This window comes from Martes martes (assembly GCF_963455335.1).
Source record: "Martes martes genome assembly, chromosome: 3".
Classification (NCBI taxonomy): domain Eukaryota; kingdom Metazoa; phylum Chordata; class Mammalia; order Carnivora; family Mustelidae; genus Martes; species Martes martes.
This window is the reverse complement of record NC_137890.1, coordinates 179,311,003-179,333,059: the sequence shown is the minus strand read 5'-3', so window position 1 is coordinate 179,333,059 and position 22,057 is coordinate 179,311,003. Positions and strand designations below refer to the sequence as shown.

At 39.6% G+C, this 22,057-nt stretch overlaps 1 protein-coding gene across 1 annotated transcript in view; it reads left to right on the top strand.

The window, feature by feature from the left end:
* Window positions 1-22,057, top strand: part of PARD3B (par-3 family cell polarity regulator beta) — a 1,039,321-nt gene that overhangs the window by 936,112 nt on the left and 81,152 nt on the right. Inside the window, exon 21 of the mRNA XM_080799276.1 lies at window positions 4,779-4,911. Coding sequence (XP_080655402.1) covers window positions 4,779-4,911 — 133 coding nt within the window. The remainder of the gene's footprint in view (window positions 1-4,778; window positions 4,912-22,057) is intronic.

The window sequence follows — 22,057 nt, the reverse complement described above, 5'->3', positions numbered from 1 at the left end:
AGTCTGCGATCGTTTCAACAGCATTCTTTAATGAAGACAGACTTCATTGCGTGTATCTCTATTACTTCAGCTACTTCGATTTCTATTTTTATTGCAAAGTTCTGTGCAAATAAAAGAATATCAAAAGGTATGGCTATAAATGTGCTCTGCTAAATTCCCTCCGCCTTGAAATGCCTGTGAACTTCTGCTACAAAATGCCTGCTGCATTTTAATGCCTTTCCTGCAAGGCAGCATGATATGGTAGAAATCACACTGGTCCTGAAGTCACACAACGCCTCGTCCACCATTCGCCAGCTGTGCTACTTAACTTCCTGGAGCCTCGGTGCCGGCATCTGCAAAATGTCACTATGTTATCTTCACAGATTTGATTGAGGATTAATTGAGATGAAGTGCATAAAGCAAAAGTACTGTACTTAGGGCATCACAGGAGCTTAATACACGTTAGTTTCTTTTCTCCAGCCTGCAGCAGTAATGGGAGGGGACCAGGGCATACACAGAGCATCTGTCTTCAGCTCAGGTCATGATCTTGGGGTCCTGGCTGGGATCGAGCCCCACATTGGGCTCTCTGCTCAGCGGGGAGTCTGCTTCTCACTCTCTCTCTCTCTCTCTCCCCACCTCCCCATCGCTCATTCTTTCTCTTTCAAATTAATAAAACCTCTAAAAATAAATAAATAAAATGTACTTCAATTGAGATCACTGCAAACTAGGAGAATATAAAGAATAAGAAGAATAAGGTTAGATTTCAAAGGAGGAAATAATGCCTTTGTGTGATGTTTATTGCATATGGAAATGTATTGCTATAAGTTTACTGCATATGGGAATATATTACTATGATGAAAAGGACATGGTTTCTGAACTCCTTCACAACTTTAAACTCTGTCCAGGTCAGAAGTGTGATAAGAAGAGCCTGTTTAACTATACCTACCTTTAAAGGCATAAGCAGTATCATTTATAAGAAGTCACTACAACATAAATCTGTTTTGTTGTATGGCTTGAATTAATTTTACGTAAAACTTCAGCACATTAAAAGTGCAGGAGCGGTGCTGACCATCTACATATGAATACAGGTAGAGTAGGAATTTTTGTAAGAATGGCCAAACTTTACTTCATCCGGTGAACAAATAACACAGAAAGCCTAATTTTGAAAGTAGGAACTTAGAGATGAGGTTATTGATACTTTGACTGATTTTATATGGCTGCAAGGCTATTTGAGGGACATCATAATCTGATGAAGCTTCGGAAGCTTCTGAGGCATCTTTTGGTAGATTGGTAGTGGCTTTCTGAAGTTCTGGATTAAGAAGGATTCTAAGGCCATATCTAGGTTCATTAGGAAAGAATGCTGTAATCGATTACTTAGGTCTGCTCTGGGCAGGAAGTGAAGGGAGCAATAGCTTGTATCAGTGTGTTCGATATGTAAGTATTCCATAAATAATAGCTATTATAATTACTGCTGCTGTTATGACAAGGATGTTTTTATGTTCCTCTTCAAATTTCTACATTTTCAACACAAAATCAATCAATTAACTGCTTCGGTCACAACAGCCATGCATATCATTTTTACTGGCTTAATGGTAAGTGTGTCAGTATTATCTGCAGAGAAGAGCTGAAAAATGCAATCAGAATTTGCTCGTCCTAATTTTATTATGTCAAACACTTAATATAATCAAGGGGAAAAAATCTGATATAGTTACTAAGGGCAGGATGAGGTCTGGAGAGAAAAAAAAAAAAGAGATAAGGGTGAGATGTAGTCTGGGGTCCTTATGAAAGGTTTTCACCGTGTCCCACATCTTCTTTAAAATATTCACACCAGGGAGAAGATGCAACATGTTTTGCACTTAGATGGTCCATGACTTTCTAGACTTTTTTCCTGTTTTTTCTCTGAGGCCAGATTTCTTTTCTGGGTAAATAGTCATGTTCCTGTCAGCCATGGGGGATTTTCTGAATCCTAAACAGCTGATTTTGTATTCTTGCCCCATTCCCTCTATTTGAGAACTAAAATCTGATCAGATCCATATTTTTAAATTTATGTATTTATAGGCATATGGAAGAATAGTTTATAGTCTGAGTATGATTTTTTTTTCCACCACAAATGTAGGAAAATTGTGGGGAGTTTTAAAACAGTGCCTTATCATTTTTTTTTTCCTTTATTACTGATGACTTCATTCTGCTTGAATTCAGTGCTTCAGTTTCTTTGGGTAAACTAATAGATTATGTATGCAATGTTTGCACCGCGTTGATTGAACTCATCTGGTGAGTTTGAGCCTGGCTCACACGTTCACGTCATCAGCAGAAGCCTGTGCACCGCACACGGGCGCCATAGTCAGCTCACGGTCCTCAAGAGGAAAGGAAGCTGGTCCTCAGAGACCTGGCCTGCCTCGCCTGCCCTCACATTGTTCAGAAAAGCATAGCAGACCTTCCATATTTTTTTCTTATTGTTATCTTTTTCAAATGTTGAAAAACTTCTTATTTTTTTTTTATTTGAGTGTAGCTGACATAGTGTTACCTTAGTTTCAGGTGTCCAGCAGAGTGATTTAGCCACTCTGTGTTGTGCTGTGCTCGCCACATGTGTGGCTCACGTCTGTCACCATGCAATGCTGTTCCAGTACCATCGAGTATGTTCCCTAGGCTGTGCGTTTCATCCCCATGGCTTCTTCAACTCATAACTGGAAGCCACTACCTCCCAGTCCCCTTCACCAATTTTGCCCCTCTCTTTACTCCCTCTCCTCGGGCAACCACCAGAATGTTCTCTATAGTTATAGGTCTCATTCTGCTTTTTTCTTGGAAAAACTTTTACTTTAAGAAAAGCCTAGTAAAGAAACAAAACTGTCTTGAGTGTTTTTAAATACATATTGAAGAAAAATAAAGATATGTGATCCCCAAGGGTTTGTCTTTTTTTTATAAAAGGCATGGACTGCTGCATGTCTGTGGAGTGTGTAGGAAGCCCAGAACCCTATGCTAACTTGGCAGAGATGTTGTAAGACATCCCCAGTTCACTTACAATCTAGTTGGGGAAGAATGCTTTTCCTCCAAAAGATGTTCACTCACCATTTTCTTTTTACAGTTTACAAGTCTAGCTTCAAAATTGTTTCACCAAATGGTAGATGACTTCTTTCTGTGGCTTTCCGATATCTCCTTTCATGTGAAGTCTCATTTAAACTTACAGCTCAACGGTAATACTTGGGAATCTTCTGGCACGCCCAGCTCTTCACAGTGGGTCCTTTTCTTGCCTTCTCAGTCTCGCCTGTCCCTCCTCGCTGCCCCCTCCCATCTACCCTGTCTACCAGAGCAGTGGTCCTCACCTACCCATCCAACACAAGTGTCCGTACGATTAACATGTTGCTAGGAATTGAGTTCAGGTACCCAAATTTGCAGGTGATACACTTCTGGCATTGATTAGAGTAAATTCAGAATATCCCTAAAGTCACCAGCACTCGTTTGTATTCTAACTCGCTCCCTAAATGAGAAAGGGAAGGGAACATGGGTTGCCTGAGATGTGTGTGTGAGGCAGGACAGAAGACGTTCAAGATCACTGCTTGCCCACATGGACTTATTTCCATCTGCTCCCCCGAAGCGAGATGCCTTCTCATTTCTGTCGTCTGTATTGCCCTTCCCTCTACCTGAAATTTCCTCTACCTGAAATTTCCTCATCCCACTTGTCCAGCTGTTGAGCCCCTATATATCCTTCTAGACTCGCTAAGGTGTCACCTCCTCTGTGCAGCTTTCCATAATCTTCTTCCATGGCCCTGCTCTCCCCCTGATAGTTTAAGCAGTCGTTGTCCCCACAGTCCCTTATTAGACTGCTGTTGTAGCGCCTGGACGGTAGCCTTCCGCATGCCTTTCAGTCCCCTCCTTCCCAGACCATGTGCTTTTGGCAGACAAGGACTACGAACGGTTTGTCTTCACTTTCCTAGATCTTAACATAAGCTCTGGCACAAGAGGACGCTCAGTTATGTCTCAGATGAACCAAAGAAGTTGAATGGTTGTTGAAATGTGCCTAGCATTCTCCTCTTATTTCCTGGCCCTGAATTGTATCCCATGATGTTGGTTCTGTTGAAACAGTCGTGACTAATCCAAGCTAAAAGGGAGCCACTGGCTGACCAGTTTGGGGTCGCATGGATGAGTCACTGAGAAACTGTAATTCCCGAGAGAAGGAAGGGACTAGAGTAGAGAGAGGAGAATCAGGACAAGTAATGAAGATGGAATATTCCACTATCACCCATTTCTTTAATTTTTCTTTTTACTTCTTGATGTGGCTTCCACCTTCTTTGCTTTCCCTATGCCCTGTGGGCCCATATGCTGACATGTATGCTACCCCCTACTTTAGCAACGCATCAGTGTCACTGACATGAAGACTGGCGCACGGCAACTTCACGCCACATCCCGTCTTCAGGTCGAACAACTGGTCTCAATTTGGCAGCTTCTTATTGGAGAAAATGAAATAACTACATTAAAATTTAGCCAAATTCCGTGGAGATGATTGTAAGAAAAAAGAGATGGCTCTTTTAATTGCTCTAAAGGTCAGGACCTTATCGTACCTTTTCACTCGAAAATAATTTATTAATCCCAAGTCAGGTGTTTTGACCCTTGGAGCTAAATGTATTTATGTAAAGACCATTTTTTGCTCACTTTCATTACTGATTTTACGGTTTTCCTAGCATATTTGAATTACATTGTTGAATCCTCCCAATTTAGATGTCAGCTCCTTTAATAAGACCAAAAAGTGACTCCCCAGGATGATGTACGCCATGTGAGTGTGTTTGTATGGTTATGTCCCGCAGTGGCCGGCCTGCAAGTGGGAGCACGGACCGCATCCAGAAGTTGCGGAAAGAGTATTATCAGGCCCGGAGGGAAGGATTCACCTTATACGAGGACGACGAGGGAAGAGCGAGGCTAGATTATGACCTTCACTGGGTAAGTCCGGGCCTCATTCTAATCATGGAATTCATCTCAACTGAGATAGTTTCTAGCAGAAGAACATGGCTAAGAATGTTCTATACATACCAAGCTATATTTAGCTTACTTGAGTTTCACAGATACGAGCATTACCCAAACCACAGCCATCTTGTCCCACAGAAGTTGTTTACATAAATCAAACCACACTAATGCACAGTAGTTTATTTTAATTGCTTTCGTATTTACTCTCTGTTGGACTTGTATACCAACGTGTTAGCGCGGAGCAGGTGGTCGCTATTTTAAAGAGGACAAGGAATCGACTGAGCCTGGATCCTTGCCTCCCATTGCTCGGGTTTCATTATCTGGGCAAGCATTAACAGACCATGCGACGCAAACCATCTTTCCTTTGGGAAAGGATGTTAGAAGTAAGTCTCAGAGTGGTCATCCTCAGAGCCACCAGTTGTGGGTATATGGCATCTGAGTAATCCCATTTTGCCCATCTCACCAGTACGCTAAGAGATGTTTACTTTGACATGAGAACAGCTTTTGTATTTTGCCAAATCCTTCAACATTTGTGAGCAGAAAAGAAGACTGTGACCTCTAAAGAGAGCTTCTGTGGGTTTTTCCAGGAGGCGTGATTCATTCTCTTGTCTTTTTCAAGAAGGCACGGCTATACCGACAAAACACACTTAACTTTGGAGCATCCACAAAAATACCAGAGGAGAGTGCTTAGAGCTGGATTAAAGTACATGTCGCATACTTAGAGCAGGTGCCTGCCGCTGAGTTGGTGTTCCATAAATCTCGGCTCTCGTTACTCACATTATTGGAGCAGAGCTGTCCGTGGTAATAGTGATGTCCTTGCCGTGAGGCCGGCTCTCACCCACCCTCTTTGATGGTTACTGCCTCCTACTACCGTTTTTAGTGCTGCTTTGAGAACCACACAAGGAACTCTCTTATCCCCGGTGGCCACTAAAGACACCAGGTCTTATGAAGGACGAATCTATTAAGGGAAAGTTTCCTTTCCTTATTTTCACACTCAGGTGCTCACAAGGTCAGGGTTGGGAGAGCTGAGTCCAGCAACCAGGCGGATTCCTTCTGTTTCTCACTTCAGTGCTGTGGCTTCTCACGTGTGGCACCTCCCAGTTTTGTGCTAGTGTTTGAAAGGAAGCAGCCGCAGTACCCACCGCTGGTGTGCACAGCCCCTGACACTCCTCGGCTCGGTAGATGCTTCCTGGTACGATGGCATTTAATCAGAAATGCGAAGTAAGGATTGGCGGTCTCCAGCCAAATGGCTCTGGCCTCTTCCAGAGATAGGCACTTTGTAACTAGAGGTCAGAACACAGAGCTTTTTGTTGGTTTTATTACAGATGTTAGGATTAAACAGAATGGCATTTATAGTGATGGGGCAACTGGTCGCTTTGACTCTCGGTAACGGAAGAGAAAGATTTCCCCAGAATAACAATTTAGATAACAGTTCACTTCGTTTTAAACTTAATTGAGATCAACGTATTAACTCTGATGACAGACTGTATACATAAGGCTCTGCTCCCTCGGTCAAACAAACAAGCAATAAAAAAAAAGGAAGTTTTTTTCCACTGTAACCAAAACAGACCACCATGATGTCCAGGGCGTGGAAAACTCCTCCATCTCAACATCACCGCGAACAACCATGAGCAAAGTAAGGCAAGTAATTTTAGATGAAGCAGTCCTGGTTGTTTTGACCTTATTTTATGGGCTCTCCTTACACCAAGCGGAAAGGTTGAAAATGCTTAACCTTCACGAGACTTCAGGTTTCCCCTGACCCTCACCAAACTTGAAATAGATAACCCATCCACTCCAGTCCTCTCTATCTTGATGATTCTGGTTTTATTCCAAGCAAATGTGGAACCAGACAATCTAGGGAGTAAAGAAGTATCTCTTTTAATTTGTGTTTCCCATGCTCAAGTGTATTGAGCGTTGGCCAAAAGTGATTTTACGTTTCTGAGATGAGTGGGGACTAAGGCGTCCCAAAGGGATGCTTGCAAAGTGCGCTGTCATAAAAGCCTAGTGCTCTCTGTGACCACCTGAGAGACTCCAAACCAGGGAGGAGAGTCTCGGCCCTTTCTCTGCCTCTCCGCAAGCCAAGGAAAAACACTAGTATCTTTTGTCCAGTGCAGGCCTGACAAATCACACTGTGGTCTTGCTACTTTTGGATAGATCTAGGAGAGCAAGTTTAGAAAGTTAGCGCTTCATTCCTGCTTGTCATCCAGACCTAACAAGGCTGCTTTTCTTGAGACTGTGGTTCCTGATCAGTCTGGTCTTCAGCATCACAGGGGGTGCTTGTTAAAATTGGATCACCAACCCATAAAAAAGAAGGGTGGGCCCCAAGGGAGGGTGGCTAGGTGCTTCTCCATGTAATTATCAAGGTATCTGACCCACGATTCTAAAAATAGGACATTGATCCCAATCACTGTAGTAAGCAAAGTAGTTCAACTTCTCTAACGAAATCATGACATGGCGCAGCATCATCGACAATGACTTTCGTGGACTCAGAACTTCCTGGACCTAGTACCTCAAATGTAGAGGCCTACAAATATTCTAGAGTCCCACTAGACTGGGAAGCTTCTGAACTAGGGAGAAGGAAATTAGGAAGATAAGTTACCTCAGAACTACTTTTAGTTGACCAGACGGAATAAAAGTAGGCTCACAGAAGTCTTCAAAGCCAAAATTAGTAAAGCAATCACTGGAAAGATTAGTAAGGTCTATGAATATTTTTAAAAATATGTTGTTGTCGTTGGGACTAATAATTCTATCCTTGGCCTACCTCGAACTTTCTCAGAGATTTTCCCAGGCTATCCTATAGGCAGTTCTCCGTCCGGTGGCTCCAAGCTGAAGGCTTTTCCCACTGCTCTCTTGGGTTCCCACTTGCTCCCACAGCCCTTGCCTCTCCCTCTCTTTTGTCTATGGCTCTGATCAAATTTTCACATAGGCCAGGTGCCAATCCAAGAATAGAGTATTATCTCTACCTTGGAAGAACTCACAGTCTAGCCAGGAATACAGACAGCGGAGGCAAAATGAATAAAAGGACAATAACATATGTGAGAAATTCCGTAGTAGAGAACGTCTTGGCTTCTCGACGAGCTCAGCAGCAGCAGTTCCTTCCGCCGAAGGCAGGGTGTGTGGCCAGGGCTGCGGGGGACTCCGTAGAGTCATTTAGGAGTTGCCTCAGCGGACAGATTTGGTTCCTTTTCTCATAGATTTGGGGGTTTTCTTTTTCCCAAAGGAGCTTCTGATTTATTCACTTCATTTGTGTTCAAATAAATGAACACACACACAGATTGCAAGGTTTGTAAATATGGACATGAGACCTTAAAAATCTTTTCAGCCAGCCTGTTCTGGAGCTGTTTTCCCAGGGAGGCTCTGAAAAGCTGTAAAGAACAAGTGGAGAGAATTTCAATGGTGGGAAGTGAAAAGGCCTGGCGAGTTTTTATAGGCCCAATTAAGTAAGCAAGATATGCTAGCTGTTAAGTGTTAATATTTGCCAAAAGAAAACATAATACCTGTTATCTCCTGGCATGTTATTTTCTGTAAAACCTGTTAAGACGATCACAGTCCTCTGGCAACAGACGGGTATTTTTTATGAGCAGATAAAAATGATCTGCTTATTTAATGGCAGCATGAAGATCCTGCAAGTAATTTCAGAAACGGGATGGCTCCAGAGTTTTCTAAAAATATCAGTACCTTTATTATTGTCTTTTTTCAAGAGCTGCATGGCATATACCATATGCTTCCTCCTCTTTTTAACTCTCTGGCTAAATTAGAATTTGTATCTATGAAAGGGGTTTATAGACACATAGACGGGAAGGAGGTACTGAAATTTCCACTGTCGTAGAATACATGGTCATGTACCTTTCTGGTCAAGGGGATTGGTTCAGGTGATGATTGGGTGAATAAATGAAAACACTCTGAAAGATTCGCTCAACCTATTCTGAAGATGGCCTAGGAGCCAACTTGAAGAAACATGGTTAGCAGCTGTCTAGACAAGAAAGACACATCCGGTGAATTCTGCAGTCAGAGGAAAGAGAGAGCAAGATGCGATCACGCTAACCATCTTATGAAAGGGATTTAAGATGGAATGTGTAATAGCCACACAAGTGTAAAAACTATCAGAAGGTTATTTTCTAAATATGAGGGATAAGAGAAATGAGTTCCTGCTGTCAATGGTCCAACACCAGAATTGAGTTGTCTGTATTTTCCCTCTCTGCATCTTAAAGATATCTGGAAAAAAAAAACAAAAAAACAAAAAACAAAACTAAGGACACTGATGAAAAATTCTAGATTAGTCAATGGCTCTTAAGTCACAAAAGAACATAAATCTGACTCAAACTGGCCTAAGCAAAAAGGGAAATTTTGTTGGCCTGTATAACTTTAAAATCCATAGGTGTATCTGACTTCAGGCAAAGCTGGATCCAGCTCCATCGTTATTCTCTTTGTAGGCACCATTCTCAGGGAGTTCCTTCATATGGTAGTGAGACAACCAGTGGCAGCTCCAACTCAACACCTTTATAAACCCCCCATTACACAGGAAGTCTTAGAACTGATGTTCAATGCAATCCTGAATGGTTCCTTGACTCAGCCTGGGTCACATGACCACTTCGGAACTCCCTTGTCGAGAAAGATGCAGTACCATTACTGGCCAGAACTAGGTCACAAGGTCACCCTGGAACCACAAAGTAGGATCAGGCCTACACAAATCCCATAAATGAGTCTAGATGAAGAGGTAGTCCCCAAAGGAAGATCAAGGTGCTAATTAACAGGGGAAGGGAAAAAGGATGTTGGGCACGGTTCGGAGTTGTCTACTATAATTTCTGATTAATATCAGTATAAACTCTCTTCATCTTGAGTTTTAAGGAAAGAAAAAGAAAAGACCTTTCCCTTCATGTATTTTCCTCTTTATCATTAGAAAAAGCAGACCTATTATCAATCTTAAACTTGCTGCCATTATTGGTAAAAGGAGAAAGATTTATTTTTGTCTGCTGGTCCTGGATCTTTAAGCTATCCCAGGCACCCAGATGGTTTTACTGCGTTATTCATGAGAAATTACCAGACCTCTGGCTACTTATTTAGGTAGGCAAGTGACATTTTGATTCACCCCAGACCTAGGAATTTGGCCCAGAGGGAGGCAACAGAATTCTTTGAAAGGACTAAAAGTGACTTTCTTTGGGTGGATTTGCCCCAAGTATAGCCTCATGGATTGTTGTTTTGTGATAAAAATATATTCTATATACATATGTCAAATCATTATGTCATATACCTAAAGCTAATACAATGTTATAGGTCAGTTGTATCATAATTTTTAAAGAAAGGATCTATTTTAAAAATCTTCAAAGATGGAGATAATTAGAACCGTCAGATGTGTACAACTAGTAACTATTGTAATTTAGCTTCTACCGTAGGATGACCAACCCCTTCTCAGTTGACGAGCCCTCATTAGCTCTATAAACATTTCCTTCCCAGTATGTCCCTCCATCAACGGGTTAGTGTTTTCCCTGATTTCCTAAAACAACTGAACTGAGGAGTGGGAGGGGTACTAAGGCAGAGAGAAGAGAAGGACACACATTATGTTTATGAATTAGGTAGATATCAGAAGGGCATGAGGTTCGATCAACTTGATGTTGGTGAAGCATCAAATACCAGCTGAGAAGTTGGGACTTGCTCACTTTGATCTTAGGAAATAGTGAAAAATTGAGGAAAAGGAGGACAAAATAAATTGAAGATTTTTTTCTCTTTGATAGTTTTAGTCCTTTATATTTCAATGTAGCTTTCATGAGAATGTGTTGCCATATTAGCTATATGGGGGATCATATGAGCGAATTTCTAGCTTTTAAACATAGTGTAAATCATTTTGAAAGAAGGGAACGTGTTTATAGGCAATCCCCAACATAGAGATAAACTGTGTTTCAGAAACCATTTAGAAATTGACAGTTTGGCACTGGGAATGGTTTTCCTATGGGGGGGAAAATGATTGGTTGTCAGGGTCCCAAACCAGTCTGCAAAAGCCCACTACAATCCAAGAGCCTGGTGCCAATCAGACAATAACCAAGGAGCCCAGGAGCAGGGGACCACCTGAGCTAGGGGGAAGAGAAGGAAATTCCTGTCTTCCCTCCTTCCTGGATACACCTTTGAGATCTTCTCTAGCCCCTTCTGATCTGCCAGTCTTTAGGAGTATCTCCCCAGGTTTCCTGAACTTTAATTACCCCTACCTCCCCATCATGGCACCCCACTTAGATGCACCTTTTCCCCAAGACTGTTCAGGAATCCAAAGTTCTCGCTCTGCCTCATCCCCTCCTCCCTCGAAGTTCCCTTTCTCTCAGTTCATCTCAGCTACACTTCTGGAGGGTGAGCTGTGCAAATAATCTAACCCATTAAGGCTCTTAACATTCCTTAAGAGACTTCTCCGTTTAAAGAAGATATTTGACTCACCCTAATGAAGTGCAAAATTAGGCACTGTAAGGCGAGTGTGGGAGGAAGGAGCCCAAGAAGGGTTAATGGGTTCTACCACCGGCAACCGGCAACCGTCTCTTCCTGACCTGGAGGCGCAAGGGCCCATGGCCGAGGCCTTGGTGTCCCTCCACAGCCCGAAGTTTCTTCGGCACTTTTATGTATGGAGCCAATTCCTCCCTGTGGGCATGGAGCTGATCCTGAGAGTGGCACTGATTTCTCCTGTGAACCGGCCCTCACCTTCCAGAAAGGAAACGTTTTGTTTCTTCGTCTGCCCTCTATGGCTGCGGCCCAAGGCCATTTGCTGCAACTAACATGGAGCACATCGTGACTAAAATTCTGCCCTGAAGACAGCTACTGTAAACTACGCCCGTCTTCCCACCCAGTCCTTCGAAACCTGCGGATGTCCTGAATTTTATACTTACTAATATCGCAGGTGTGAGAAGCATTTGAGCATCATGTGTGAGAGCACGGACCCTGAAATCAGATTGCCTATGTTCACGTCCAGCCTAGGTCACTTACTGACTGGGTACATTTGGGCTGTTTTTTTTTTAACCTCTCAGTCTTTTTCAAAGTAGGATATCATTCTCACAGATCGCATATAAATATCGTGACAATTGAATGATTATTCCATGTAAAGCATTTAGAATTGTGTCTGGCATGTAGTAAGTGTTCAACGAATGTGAGGATTTTCTAAATGGTGCACATACTGAGGTTTTTAGAAATCATATATTCCATTAGCCAAATAACCCTTCTATCTCAGTCATAACCCTTCTATCTCAGAGGAGCTGAACCTCTTCCGTTGTCCTCTTCCGTTATCCCAGAGTCCTGGGACATTATACAACACAGAAAGCATTTGGGAGGGAGGCCTTCCGGTCATGCACACTCTGGTTACCACTGAGGTACCCACAGTCCCTTCAGGTGGTGACTGTCCGGCCCCCGTTGTAAGACACTTTTGGCAAAGTCCGTTGGTCAAAAGGTCAATAACTATTTCCCTCTCTCCCACACACAAACTTTTTCTTCAAAAGTGCGCTCCTTTCATCCCTGACCCTGGGGGCACAGCTAATCTCTTTAATGAGCTTATGCTAAAATCAAAGACCAAAGACCAGAAGAAAGAGGCTTCTGCTTTCAACTGTACAAAAACCCCGAAGCAAAGAAATACCGAGGTCAGGTCTAGTAAATGACTTCAAAAATAGGAGGCAGGGGGGAATACAAAGAGAATATATACAAATTATTTACTCAATAAATTATGCTACAGCCCGATGAATGACAAAAATGACATCACTTACTCAGTACTGACTCTGACAGATGTGTGCGAACACCTTATATACCTTATATAAATTATTCCAGGCAACCAATCCAGGAGGTGGGTATTTTTAGTCCTATTTTACAGATGAGAAAATTAAGGTTTTAAGACTCTGCACCATAGTCACACAACCATTAGCAAGCTGATCTTCTAACATGTGCTGACAACTCCTGGCGGAAACAGAAGGAGAAAGAGCGTGGCTGTGGCAGCTGTTTAGATACTTTTTCTTAACATGAGATGTTTGAAAGAAAGGGAAACTCTATTTGCTTATAAGCACAATACAGACTTGCCTCTGTGGAACTACTCTTTAATTAGCACTCTGACATTTTTTTAACCCAATGGTAAATAGTATGAGATCTCTGTAAAAGTCAAAATGAAATCATTCTTTTTTGCCATAATCAAATAAGCTAGCCTATCTCTGGCTTAAACCCAACCCTGAATACCAAGAAGCAGAAAAAGAAAGTTCAAAACCACATTTTTTCCCCAAAATATGTCAACCCTATGCTTTACTTACATTAGAGTGAAAAAAAAAAAAAAAAAAAAAAAAGAACTCTTTCTGCCTTCTAATGAACAATTAATTCCAGCTCAGGATGTCGAGTTTAGAATAGGTTAAGTTCCCCTAAACCACAGCCGTTTGTGTTGGATCATGGTTAAAACCCAAAATTCCAACTTCTACAATAATCACATTCTTTTCTTCTACTGCAATGGGAGAAATGACCATTTTATGTAATATAGGAAAAACCATAGCAGAAACGCCTATGAATTCCAGATTTCCTAAACGGTTCTCAAAGCTGTTTAAAATCAGTTGGATACGTTTTATTTTAGCAGAAATCAAAATCCTGAAATTAAGTTTGGGTACTAAATTTTTAAAAGTGAAGATGTTTGTGGAGTAGAAGATATGGAATTCCATTGAACTGGCATTCATAACACACGTAACACTTAACCTGGATGACAGTGAAAACCCCACACGAGCCATGTTTGCGTTTAGATCCTGGAGCCCAAAACGTTCCCCCCTCACAGCTTCCGGGGTAATTAGCCAATCAGGTCACTGCGGCGGCCATCTTGTTCTTTCAGTTTAAGAAAAATTTCAACCTAGAGTTATTCAAGAGCTTAACATCATGTGGTTCTTATTGAAGACTAACGAGTGTGGTGTTATGGGGAAAAGAAAACTCACAAAAATATCTCCTCTGAAATACGAAGAACACTCGAATAAAAGAGAACCCTAAAATGATAATAATCACAGCAGTACTGAAATTGCCATTCTCCACAAGAAGAATGACCACTTTTGAATACAATTGTAATGACACATATCAGAGTCTGTGACTTTACTGTTCTGTGAAATTCATTCATTTCTTTGTGTTTCCTTCTGAGGCTTGAAATCATGGTGCTGATTTTCACAGTGTCTATGAGAAAGTGCAAAAGTTGATACCAGTGATTTCATCCAGACACAGGAAAACTTTCCATTTATTCAAGTAAATGGTCTAGGAAGAACTGGTATAACATTGTTATTATAAACAATTGAGAAATAGTTTCTTTTCCAGCTTCAAGATAAGAATTTTGTAAAGTAATGGAGTTCTTGGGTTTTATCTCCATGAAGCTTTCTTCAAATGATTTAGCTCATTCTGTGTCATCTTTCACTCAGACATAGCTTCATTCCCTAGACAGCAAAACCAAAGCAATACGTGAGAGAAATAGATTTTCTGCTATCATTTATTCCTTTGTTGCTTTATTCGTTCACAGAACACTTAGCAATTTATTCTAAGTGTACATCAAGCCCCACATTTGCATCGCTTAACAACAAAGAAGGAAAACCTGACTAGGGTATGTGTGTGTGTGTGTCGGTGTGTGTGTCAGTGTGCGTGTGCATGTATTGGGTGTATTGGGAGGGGGTGTATTGGGAAGGGGAGGGTGCGTGCCCAAAGACATTGTTTTCAAATTTCTCCTTTTAGAGAAACAGTAGGAAATGTTGTATGAGAAAGACATTCCCTGTCATGATCTGATGGTTTTCCTCTAATGAACCTTCTGGCTCCCTCTATGATAATGGATACCCCCAAACGATGTGGAGAAATCTCTATTTTTCAGTTTTGTTTTCGCTACATCACTAATTGCCAGAGTTCCAGATTGTTTCTGAATAGCAGCTCTACTCTAATTATAATTTTTTATATGGATCAGCTACTTTTCCTTTCTTCATCTGTTTAGTATGGACCAGGTTTCCTGTTTTCCATGCAGTTCCCATTACAGTAACTTCCCAGGTTTAAAGTGTCAGGCAGCACTGCAGCAGGGGTGTGTATGTGGTAATAAGGGAATCAGAAGCTCACATTACAGAGGAAGCACTCATGGTCTCACCGTTCATATGAAGGATGACCGGAAGAAATCTTTTAGCATAATACTTAAACTGGCGATTGGGGGGGAAAAAAATGCTATGGGATTTTAGCAGTTTGTGGTTTACGTGTGGTTCTAGAACTATTTCTTAAATTTCCCAGTTTCAGAAAGTAGATAACCTGCTCCTTTCTCTACCTATAGATGTATACATGTAAGGTTAAAAAAAATCTAGTCCTCAAATACAAGATGATGGAGGAATAAAAAGTTGATGAGCAAATAGGAAAGAACTGAAATTTTGTTTTAAACATTCAATATTTCCACTTAATTGATTCATAAATTTAATTTATCAGAAATCTGAGTACTGTCCCACTGTCTCATTGGTAAGAAAGCAACTCCACGGTAGAGTTGCTCAATGAGAAAGTTGCTCTTACAACTTTCCTAACTTTGTTGAGGATCTTATCTCCAAACTAAAAAGAAAAGCTGTTAATGTCCTATCATTAATTAAGGAAAAGAATAAACCCATTTCATTTATGTTGTGCCACTCTGGCCCCAAGATTGAAGAACAAAATTTCAAAGCACATGGTTTCTTCATTTATTCATTTATCAATTAATTCCTTAGACCCTAATTTGGTGGCAAATTTCTTTCTGTCTCTGTGCCAGAAATTTACTTGACTCTAAGGATTCAAAAGTGAATAAGGAGTTCATGTCTGGTGGGAAAGGCAGACAGGAAACATAATTTCAAATGTAATGAGATATTTAGAAATAATTGTACCGGGAAAAAAAAAATGGATAAGCAAACGCATAGGAAAGAGGGACTAACCAATGAACACAGGAGATTTGCTTTTATTTCCACAAAGTTTCCCTGTGTGTTTGGGCTTCCCTTCTGCCTACATTTAGGGCATTCTGACTCCACATAAACTACTCTGATTGCCCTTTGTAATTTCTAAGCAAATATAAAGCAGCTTTTATAATGTTTCATGATGATCCTTTTTTTTTTTGGCCCAGCCTCTCGTTTTGAGGATGTGAGCCTTTGTGCATCACGTCTGTCCCAATTACGGAGTGAGACCTGCCCTAGAGGGTAGTTTTTCAAACTGTGTGTCACAACTTATTAGATGATCATAAAACCAATTAGTCACAATTGACATTTTTAAGATTTTGAATAGAATAGGCTCTATCAGAGGGCATGGCAGGTAGTAAAGATGAGTGTTGATTGGTGAAGTTCTTGTTTTATATCCAATCTGTGCACACATACACATATCGGCTAGCTCATAATGTAAACTATATTCCTCTGGATTATGGTTTTAAAAGGTCAAAAACCTATAGTCTAGACTTGAAGTTGCATATCTGGTTGGTTTACAATTTCATTTATAAGATTTCTTGTGGGATTTTTGTTTCAGATGGGGGGGTTCAATCATTTCTTTGAGTAAATAATATTGAATACATCTGAAACATTATGAACGTCCCAGACTTTACTTTTCTTGATTCTATCTGTATATCGATATAGCGTGTACATATATGTTGATATACAGGTAGATAGGTACACAATTCGCACATATTTTCATTAATTTTAGTTTAGCAGTTGGTGGTTTATGTAGCTATTAAACAAACATCTGAAGCAAAGTTACAATTATATAGACAAAAGTATTTTGAAGACCAGGTGGATATGGTTGCCATACTCTAGTCTTTCTTATTTTCCTGAAATTATGATTTTTTGCCTTTTACATTAAACTTTTTTATTGTAAGTGTAATACATGCTCACTGTAATAATTTACATAATGGGTAAAAGTGTTAAAGCAGAAATGGAAATCATCTATCATCAACCATGCAATAAATGAACACTTTATGCTTTGGCATATTTTATAGAGACACACACACATGTGTGCATATCACATGTAGTAATTAAATTGGGACCCTACTGGATATGCTGTTATTTAACCTACTTCTTTCACTTTCTATTATACTGTGAGCATTTTTCCTGCCATTAAATAATCCACAAAAATGTGAATGTAACATTTAACCCACTAATTCATTAATCACGCTTTCATTGATGGATGTTTAAGTTAATTTCATCACTTCCTGTAAGTAATGAAGTAATAATTATAGATAAATAATCATCTAGATAAATCTTTGCATTCTTATGTTATTATTTCATTATCATAAATCAGTATAAGATATTAATTATTTAACATAGGGCTATGAAAAAAATTTTAATTGCTACAAATTACCCACCATGCCCCTAGAAAAGCTGATAAGTTTATAATCTCCCCAACAGCATATTTATTAATGTATTTAATAGATCTTAATAGTCTGTTTTGTATAGGTTTCATACCAGACCTATTAAAACTGAGTGTTTTCATTTTTCTTAATTTTTACCAGTTTGGTAGCTCATATCAATTATTTTGTTTTCATTAAATTACAACTGAGATTAAGCATTTCATGTGTTTATTGGTCATGTATATTTCTTCTTTTTTATGAATTTTCTTTTTTTTCTATTCAGTACTTGCCTTCTTTGCTTCTAAATTGTAAATGTTCTTGACATAGAAGGATTATTAAGCCTTTACTGTCAGGTAGCAGTCAGAATTTTTTTCTAACTTCGTCAGTAGTCTCTTAACTTTATGATACTTCAGAAAAAAAGAAGTTTTACTTTTTGTGTAAACAAACCAGAGATTTTTGTTAGTTTTTTCAAATGGCATTTAAACGTCTATCAAGATGGTTATATGATTTTTCTTCTTTTTCTATTAATGAGATGATTTATATTAATAGGGTTTCTAATATTGAATGACCCTTGTAATTCTGAAAAAATAAATCTAACTCACGAGCTGCCTGTTTTTTCTTTGAAGATAAAGCTGGGCATGGATTACAAGTATTTCATTTGTGATTTTGTACCTCTACTTGTTAGGGAAATTGATCTCTAAGGATTTTCCCCCCTAACTTTAGCAATTTTACGTAGAAGAGTTACATAACCTTTGTAAAATAATTTGAGTAGCTTTCATCTGTTATTATGCATTATTTCAATTTCTATGGTCTAGGAATTATCTCTTCATCAAGATTTAAAACAACTCATCCATAGATCCATCTAGACGGATGCTTTTTTATGGGTAATTCTTTGACACCTTTTTCAACTTTTCCAATAGATGGAAATCTTTGGGAAAGGAGATGTTTCCTCTTTTACTGAATTTTGGAAACTTGCTGTATTTTTTCATAACACCATTTATTTCATCGAGACTTTCAACCTCTTAGTATATTTTATGTTTTTTGCCACTTAATATATTTAATAATTCTATTTCTCTGTTCTAATATATTTATTTTTACCTCATTAACTTATTATTTCTTTTAAGAAGCAAACTTTTTGAATTGTTCAGCTCGTTTATTTCAGTTACTTTTTAATCATTTTCAATGATGATATAATTCAGGCAATGAGTTTGGTTTTGAATTTAGTTTGGTATACTTCCAGAAAATTTAATATCTTAATGTTCTTCTCCTCCTCCTCCTCCTCCTCCTCCTTCTTCCTCCTCCCCTTCTTCTTTTTCTTCTTCTTCTTTTTCTATGTATTTTGAAATTTAAGATTTTATTTCTTCTTTGACCAAGAATGAGTTATATAGGCATTATTTTAATTTTTAAGGATTGAGGATTTTCTCTCTAAAATTTTATTATCAATGTAAATTTTCATATTTTATAGTCAAGGATAGTGAATTCTGCAAGTTGGGGCATGTATTGAAATTGACATAGTGTATATAACTTTGTCATTTAAAGTTTTGAATTAAGTAAATTAAAACTAATGATTTGTCTAAAAATGTTTATTATTGAATAAATATTTATTGAGTGCCTATTATATTCCAGGCTCTGGTAAGGTGCTGAGGTTGTAGGAGAAAGCAAAATGGACAAAAATCTCTGCCTTATGGTACTTGCATTCTGGTAGACGACACACGTGTATCACGATATTTCCTTAAATGCAAGTCAGCATAGCCATTATACACGCTATAAACTTAATGACAGCTTTTCAGGAAAAGAACAAAAAGTAAACACCACCAATGTAAGCTTTTATATTAAGAGCCATCCCCATACATATGTCATATGTTTAAGTGTGAGAAATATGTGTCCTACCGTTGGTAAAATAATCTTATTAATTATGTTGTTTCTGATACTCTATATGCTTATTTATCATTTCCTCGATCTGTCAAAGACAGACAAACACGAGGTTAAAGTCCCCATGTGCTTTTTGTTTCTGAGACTTTCAGCATCATTTTTTAGGTCTATCTCTCGGAAAAGGTTGAAACGTAATGTTTGATTCATTCTGAGGCTTTTTCTTCCAAAGCAATGTTTAGCTCATTTATATCTGTTATCATAACTGTCATCCTCATTCTTTCTGTCATTTTGGTTTAGACTTTATGTTTTATACACCTTTTTCCGTTTCCTATTTTATTCCCCATGTGCTACAGTTTCTTTGATTCTCTTATTTGGTAATTTCCCTCGTATGGACTTTACAAAAACATTCTTTATCCTGTTTTCTCTATCAACATCAAAAATGAAATCATCTCTGTTGAGTTCCTTCCATGTGAAAGGAACAAAGTGACATGGTTATATGTCATCACAACCTACCCTCACACTTTTAACCTGTGCTGTTTTAGATCCAGTCTTTAAAGAAGAATGTTTCTTCTCTTTTAATATTTTTTATGTGGCATGTTTACATAACAACCAGGGATCACATTTTGTGTCTAATGCCAGCCCCTCTTTGCTATAACATCTCCAGCACGGAATTCTTTATCTTGATTCATCTCACTGTTAACAGGCTTACCTTTCTGAGTAATTTCACTTCAGGAAGGACATGGAGTTAGTATATTTCTAAATCCTTGAAATCTGATAGTATCCTTCATGTATAAATCTCAACACTTACAACAATGCCTGGAGCTTTGAAGTATATAATAAATATTTGTTAAATGAATGACATACCTTCTTCCCAAGGGTTTTTCCCCCGACATCCCATTGTCTTTTGGTTTTTAATATCGAGGAAGAAGAACTCTGAGGCCGACCTGATTTTTCTTCTATGTGAGTGACCTGTTTTCCTTATCTGGATCTTCCGGGATTCTCTCTGTATTCATGATATTCAAAATTTTCACCCGAATTATTCTAGCCGTTGGTCTCTTTTCATTCATTTTGCCAGGTTCTTATTGAGTCCTTTCTGTTAACAGTTTTGTGTTGATTTGTTTCTGTTTCCTTACTTGAAAGCATAAATGTTCCTTAGACAAGATGGTGGCAGTCTCCTTGGTTCTCTTGTCCACACAGCTAACTCTTTGTGGAGAAGTCCTCTCATATCTCCACAACGGGCCAGGCTGACAGAAAGCGACGCCTCCCATTTAGAGGTTTGGCAGCTTGAAAAGACCGGAAGGGAACCCAGATCCCGTGCAATACCTGGCAGAGAACTTGACTTCAGCTTAGTTTCTCAGTTGGTTTCTCTGAAATCATGGGCAAGGGGTGTTGCGGCTTCCTTTGCCAGCACCCGAGCAAGACTGGTTGTGAGTGCGCACCATGTCCCCCTTTCGGCTTGGTCTGTGGCACCCTGTCGAGCAGATGCTCCTCAATACCTAGTTTCGGTTCACGTTTCACCTACCATGGATGCTGTGGACCTTTTCACTGGAATCTGGGAGAGCAGCGGTAAACGGCCTGCGCTCACTGCCATTGTCACCGAGTCCAGAATTCAATACGCATTTTAACGCTTAGCTTCCCTTTCAGAAGGAATTTCTTCGTGATGAATCATAACAAACTCTGGGACAGTTTTATTGCATCACAAAGGCCATTTTCCTAGCTGCTGCTTACACTTATTCACACTCAGTCAAACAATTCATATCTAGTGGGATGACTGCAAAATACGATGGCTTTTTCCCACTCCTACACTAACTCCTAATTTTTCTTTAAATGGTCCTGCAAAAGTGAGACATGGTGTAAAACTTCCAAATTGCCATTCCATTCCTTGCCATTCCAAGGAAGGCCTGCAAAATGCAGCGAGAGAACCGGCTTTCTGGTCACCCATCAGCGTAACTTCAGTAGGGCTAAGCTGAAAGGCCCACAGAAATTCAGAGCGTCAAGTTGTGGGTTTTCTTGTTTACATTGAAGATGTAAAAAATAATTATAATGTAATTCGAAGGGCTATATATATGCAGTTACCTCTGAATATATAAAAATCTTACTGCCTCTATCAAGCTGCATTGTTACAATTTTTTAAAATGAAAAGTAAAGTTCCTGTCACAGACATAGATACACTGGTTGCATGACTTTATTAATTCCTAGTCTGAGGTCTGTAGTATGGATGATAATCTAATAACAGAATCATATTTATAATAGAGCAGAAAATTCTCACTATGGGTTTACAACAGGACACGTGAGTCCCAGCATTATTGAAGGCTTGTTTTTTCTCACATCAAACTGATAGTCACTCTCCATTTTCGTGACAACTTCATCTTAATGAGAATTTCAAAAAGAACGGGGCTGACTCCCTGCCCCCAGGTCCTTGACCCCTGCAAATATGATTACTTGGGTTCCTGTAGGTTTATTATCTGTGCCCATCCCGGGAAAGTGAAGGAAAATCTGTGGGATCCTTTTTCAAAAGTTTTCTTAGAATCAAGCCAGTCCTATTTTGATTTTTATGATCTCCTGTCTCTCATGGTCTGGGGCTCCACCTGCTCACGAGAGTCAGATTTCCATGGAGGCTGATACCTCTAGTACCCCTGGAACCTTAAAGAAGGAGTTCTCATTGGAATTCTCTGCCCTGGGTTGGTCACCCATTTCAATGTGATCCCAAGTGCTTGCCATCCTATCATGGACAATCTTGAACATAGATTCTGTTTCACAGTTTGATCTAATCTCGCCTTTCCTCTCAGACCCTTCTTATCTCTGTCCCACTTTGTACTCCTAGCTACACTTGGGTGTTGGTTGTAGGTTTGTGGGTGTGTACTCCTATACCCTTAGGTGGCTGTCACTGGTCTTTCCCATTCAGTTGCTACCCTTCTACCTGGTGGTGACACAGCTTTGACCTCAAAGCTAGAAGTGGTGGTGGATTCA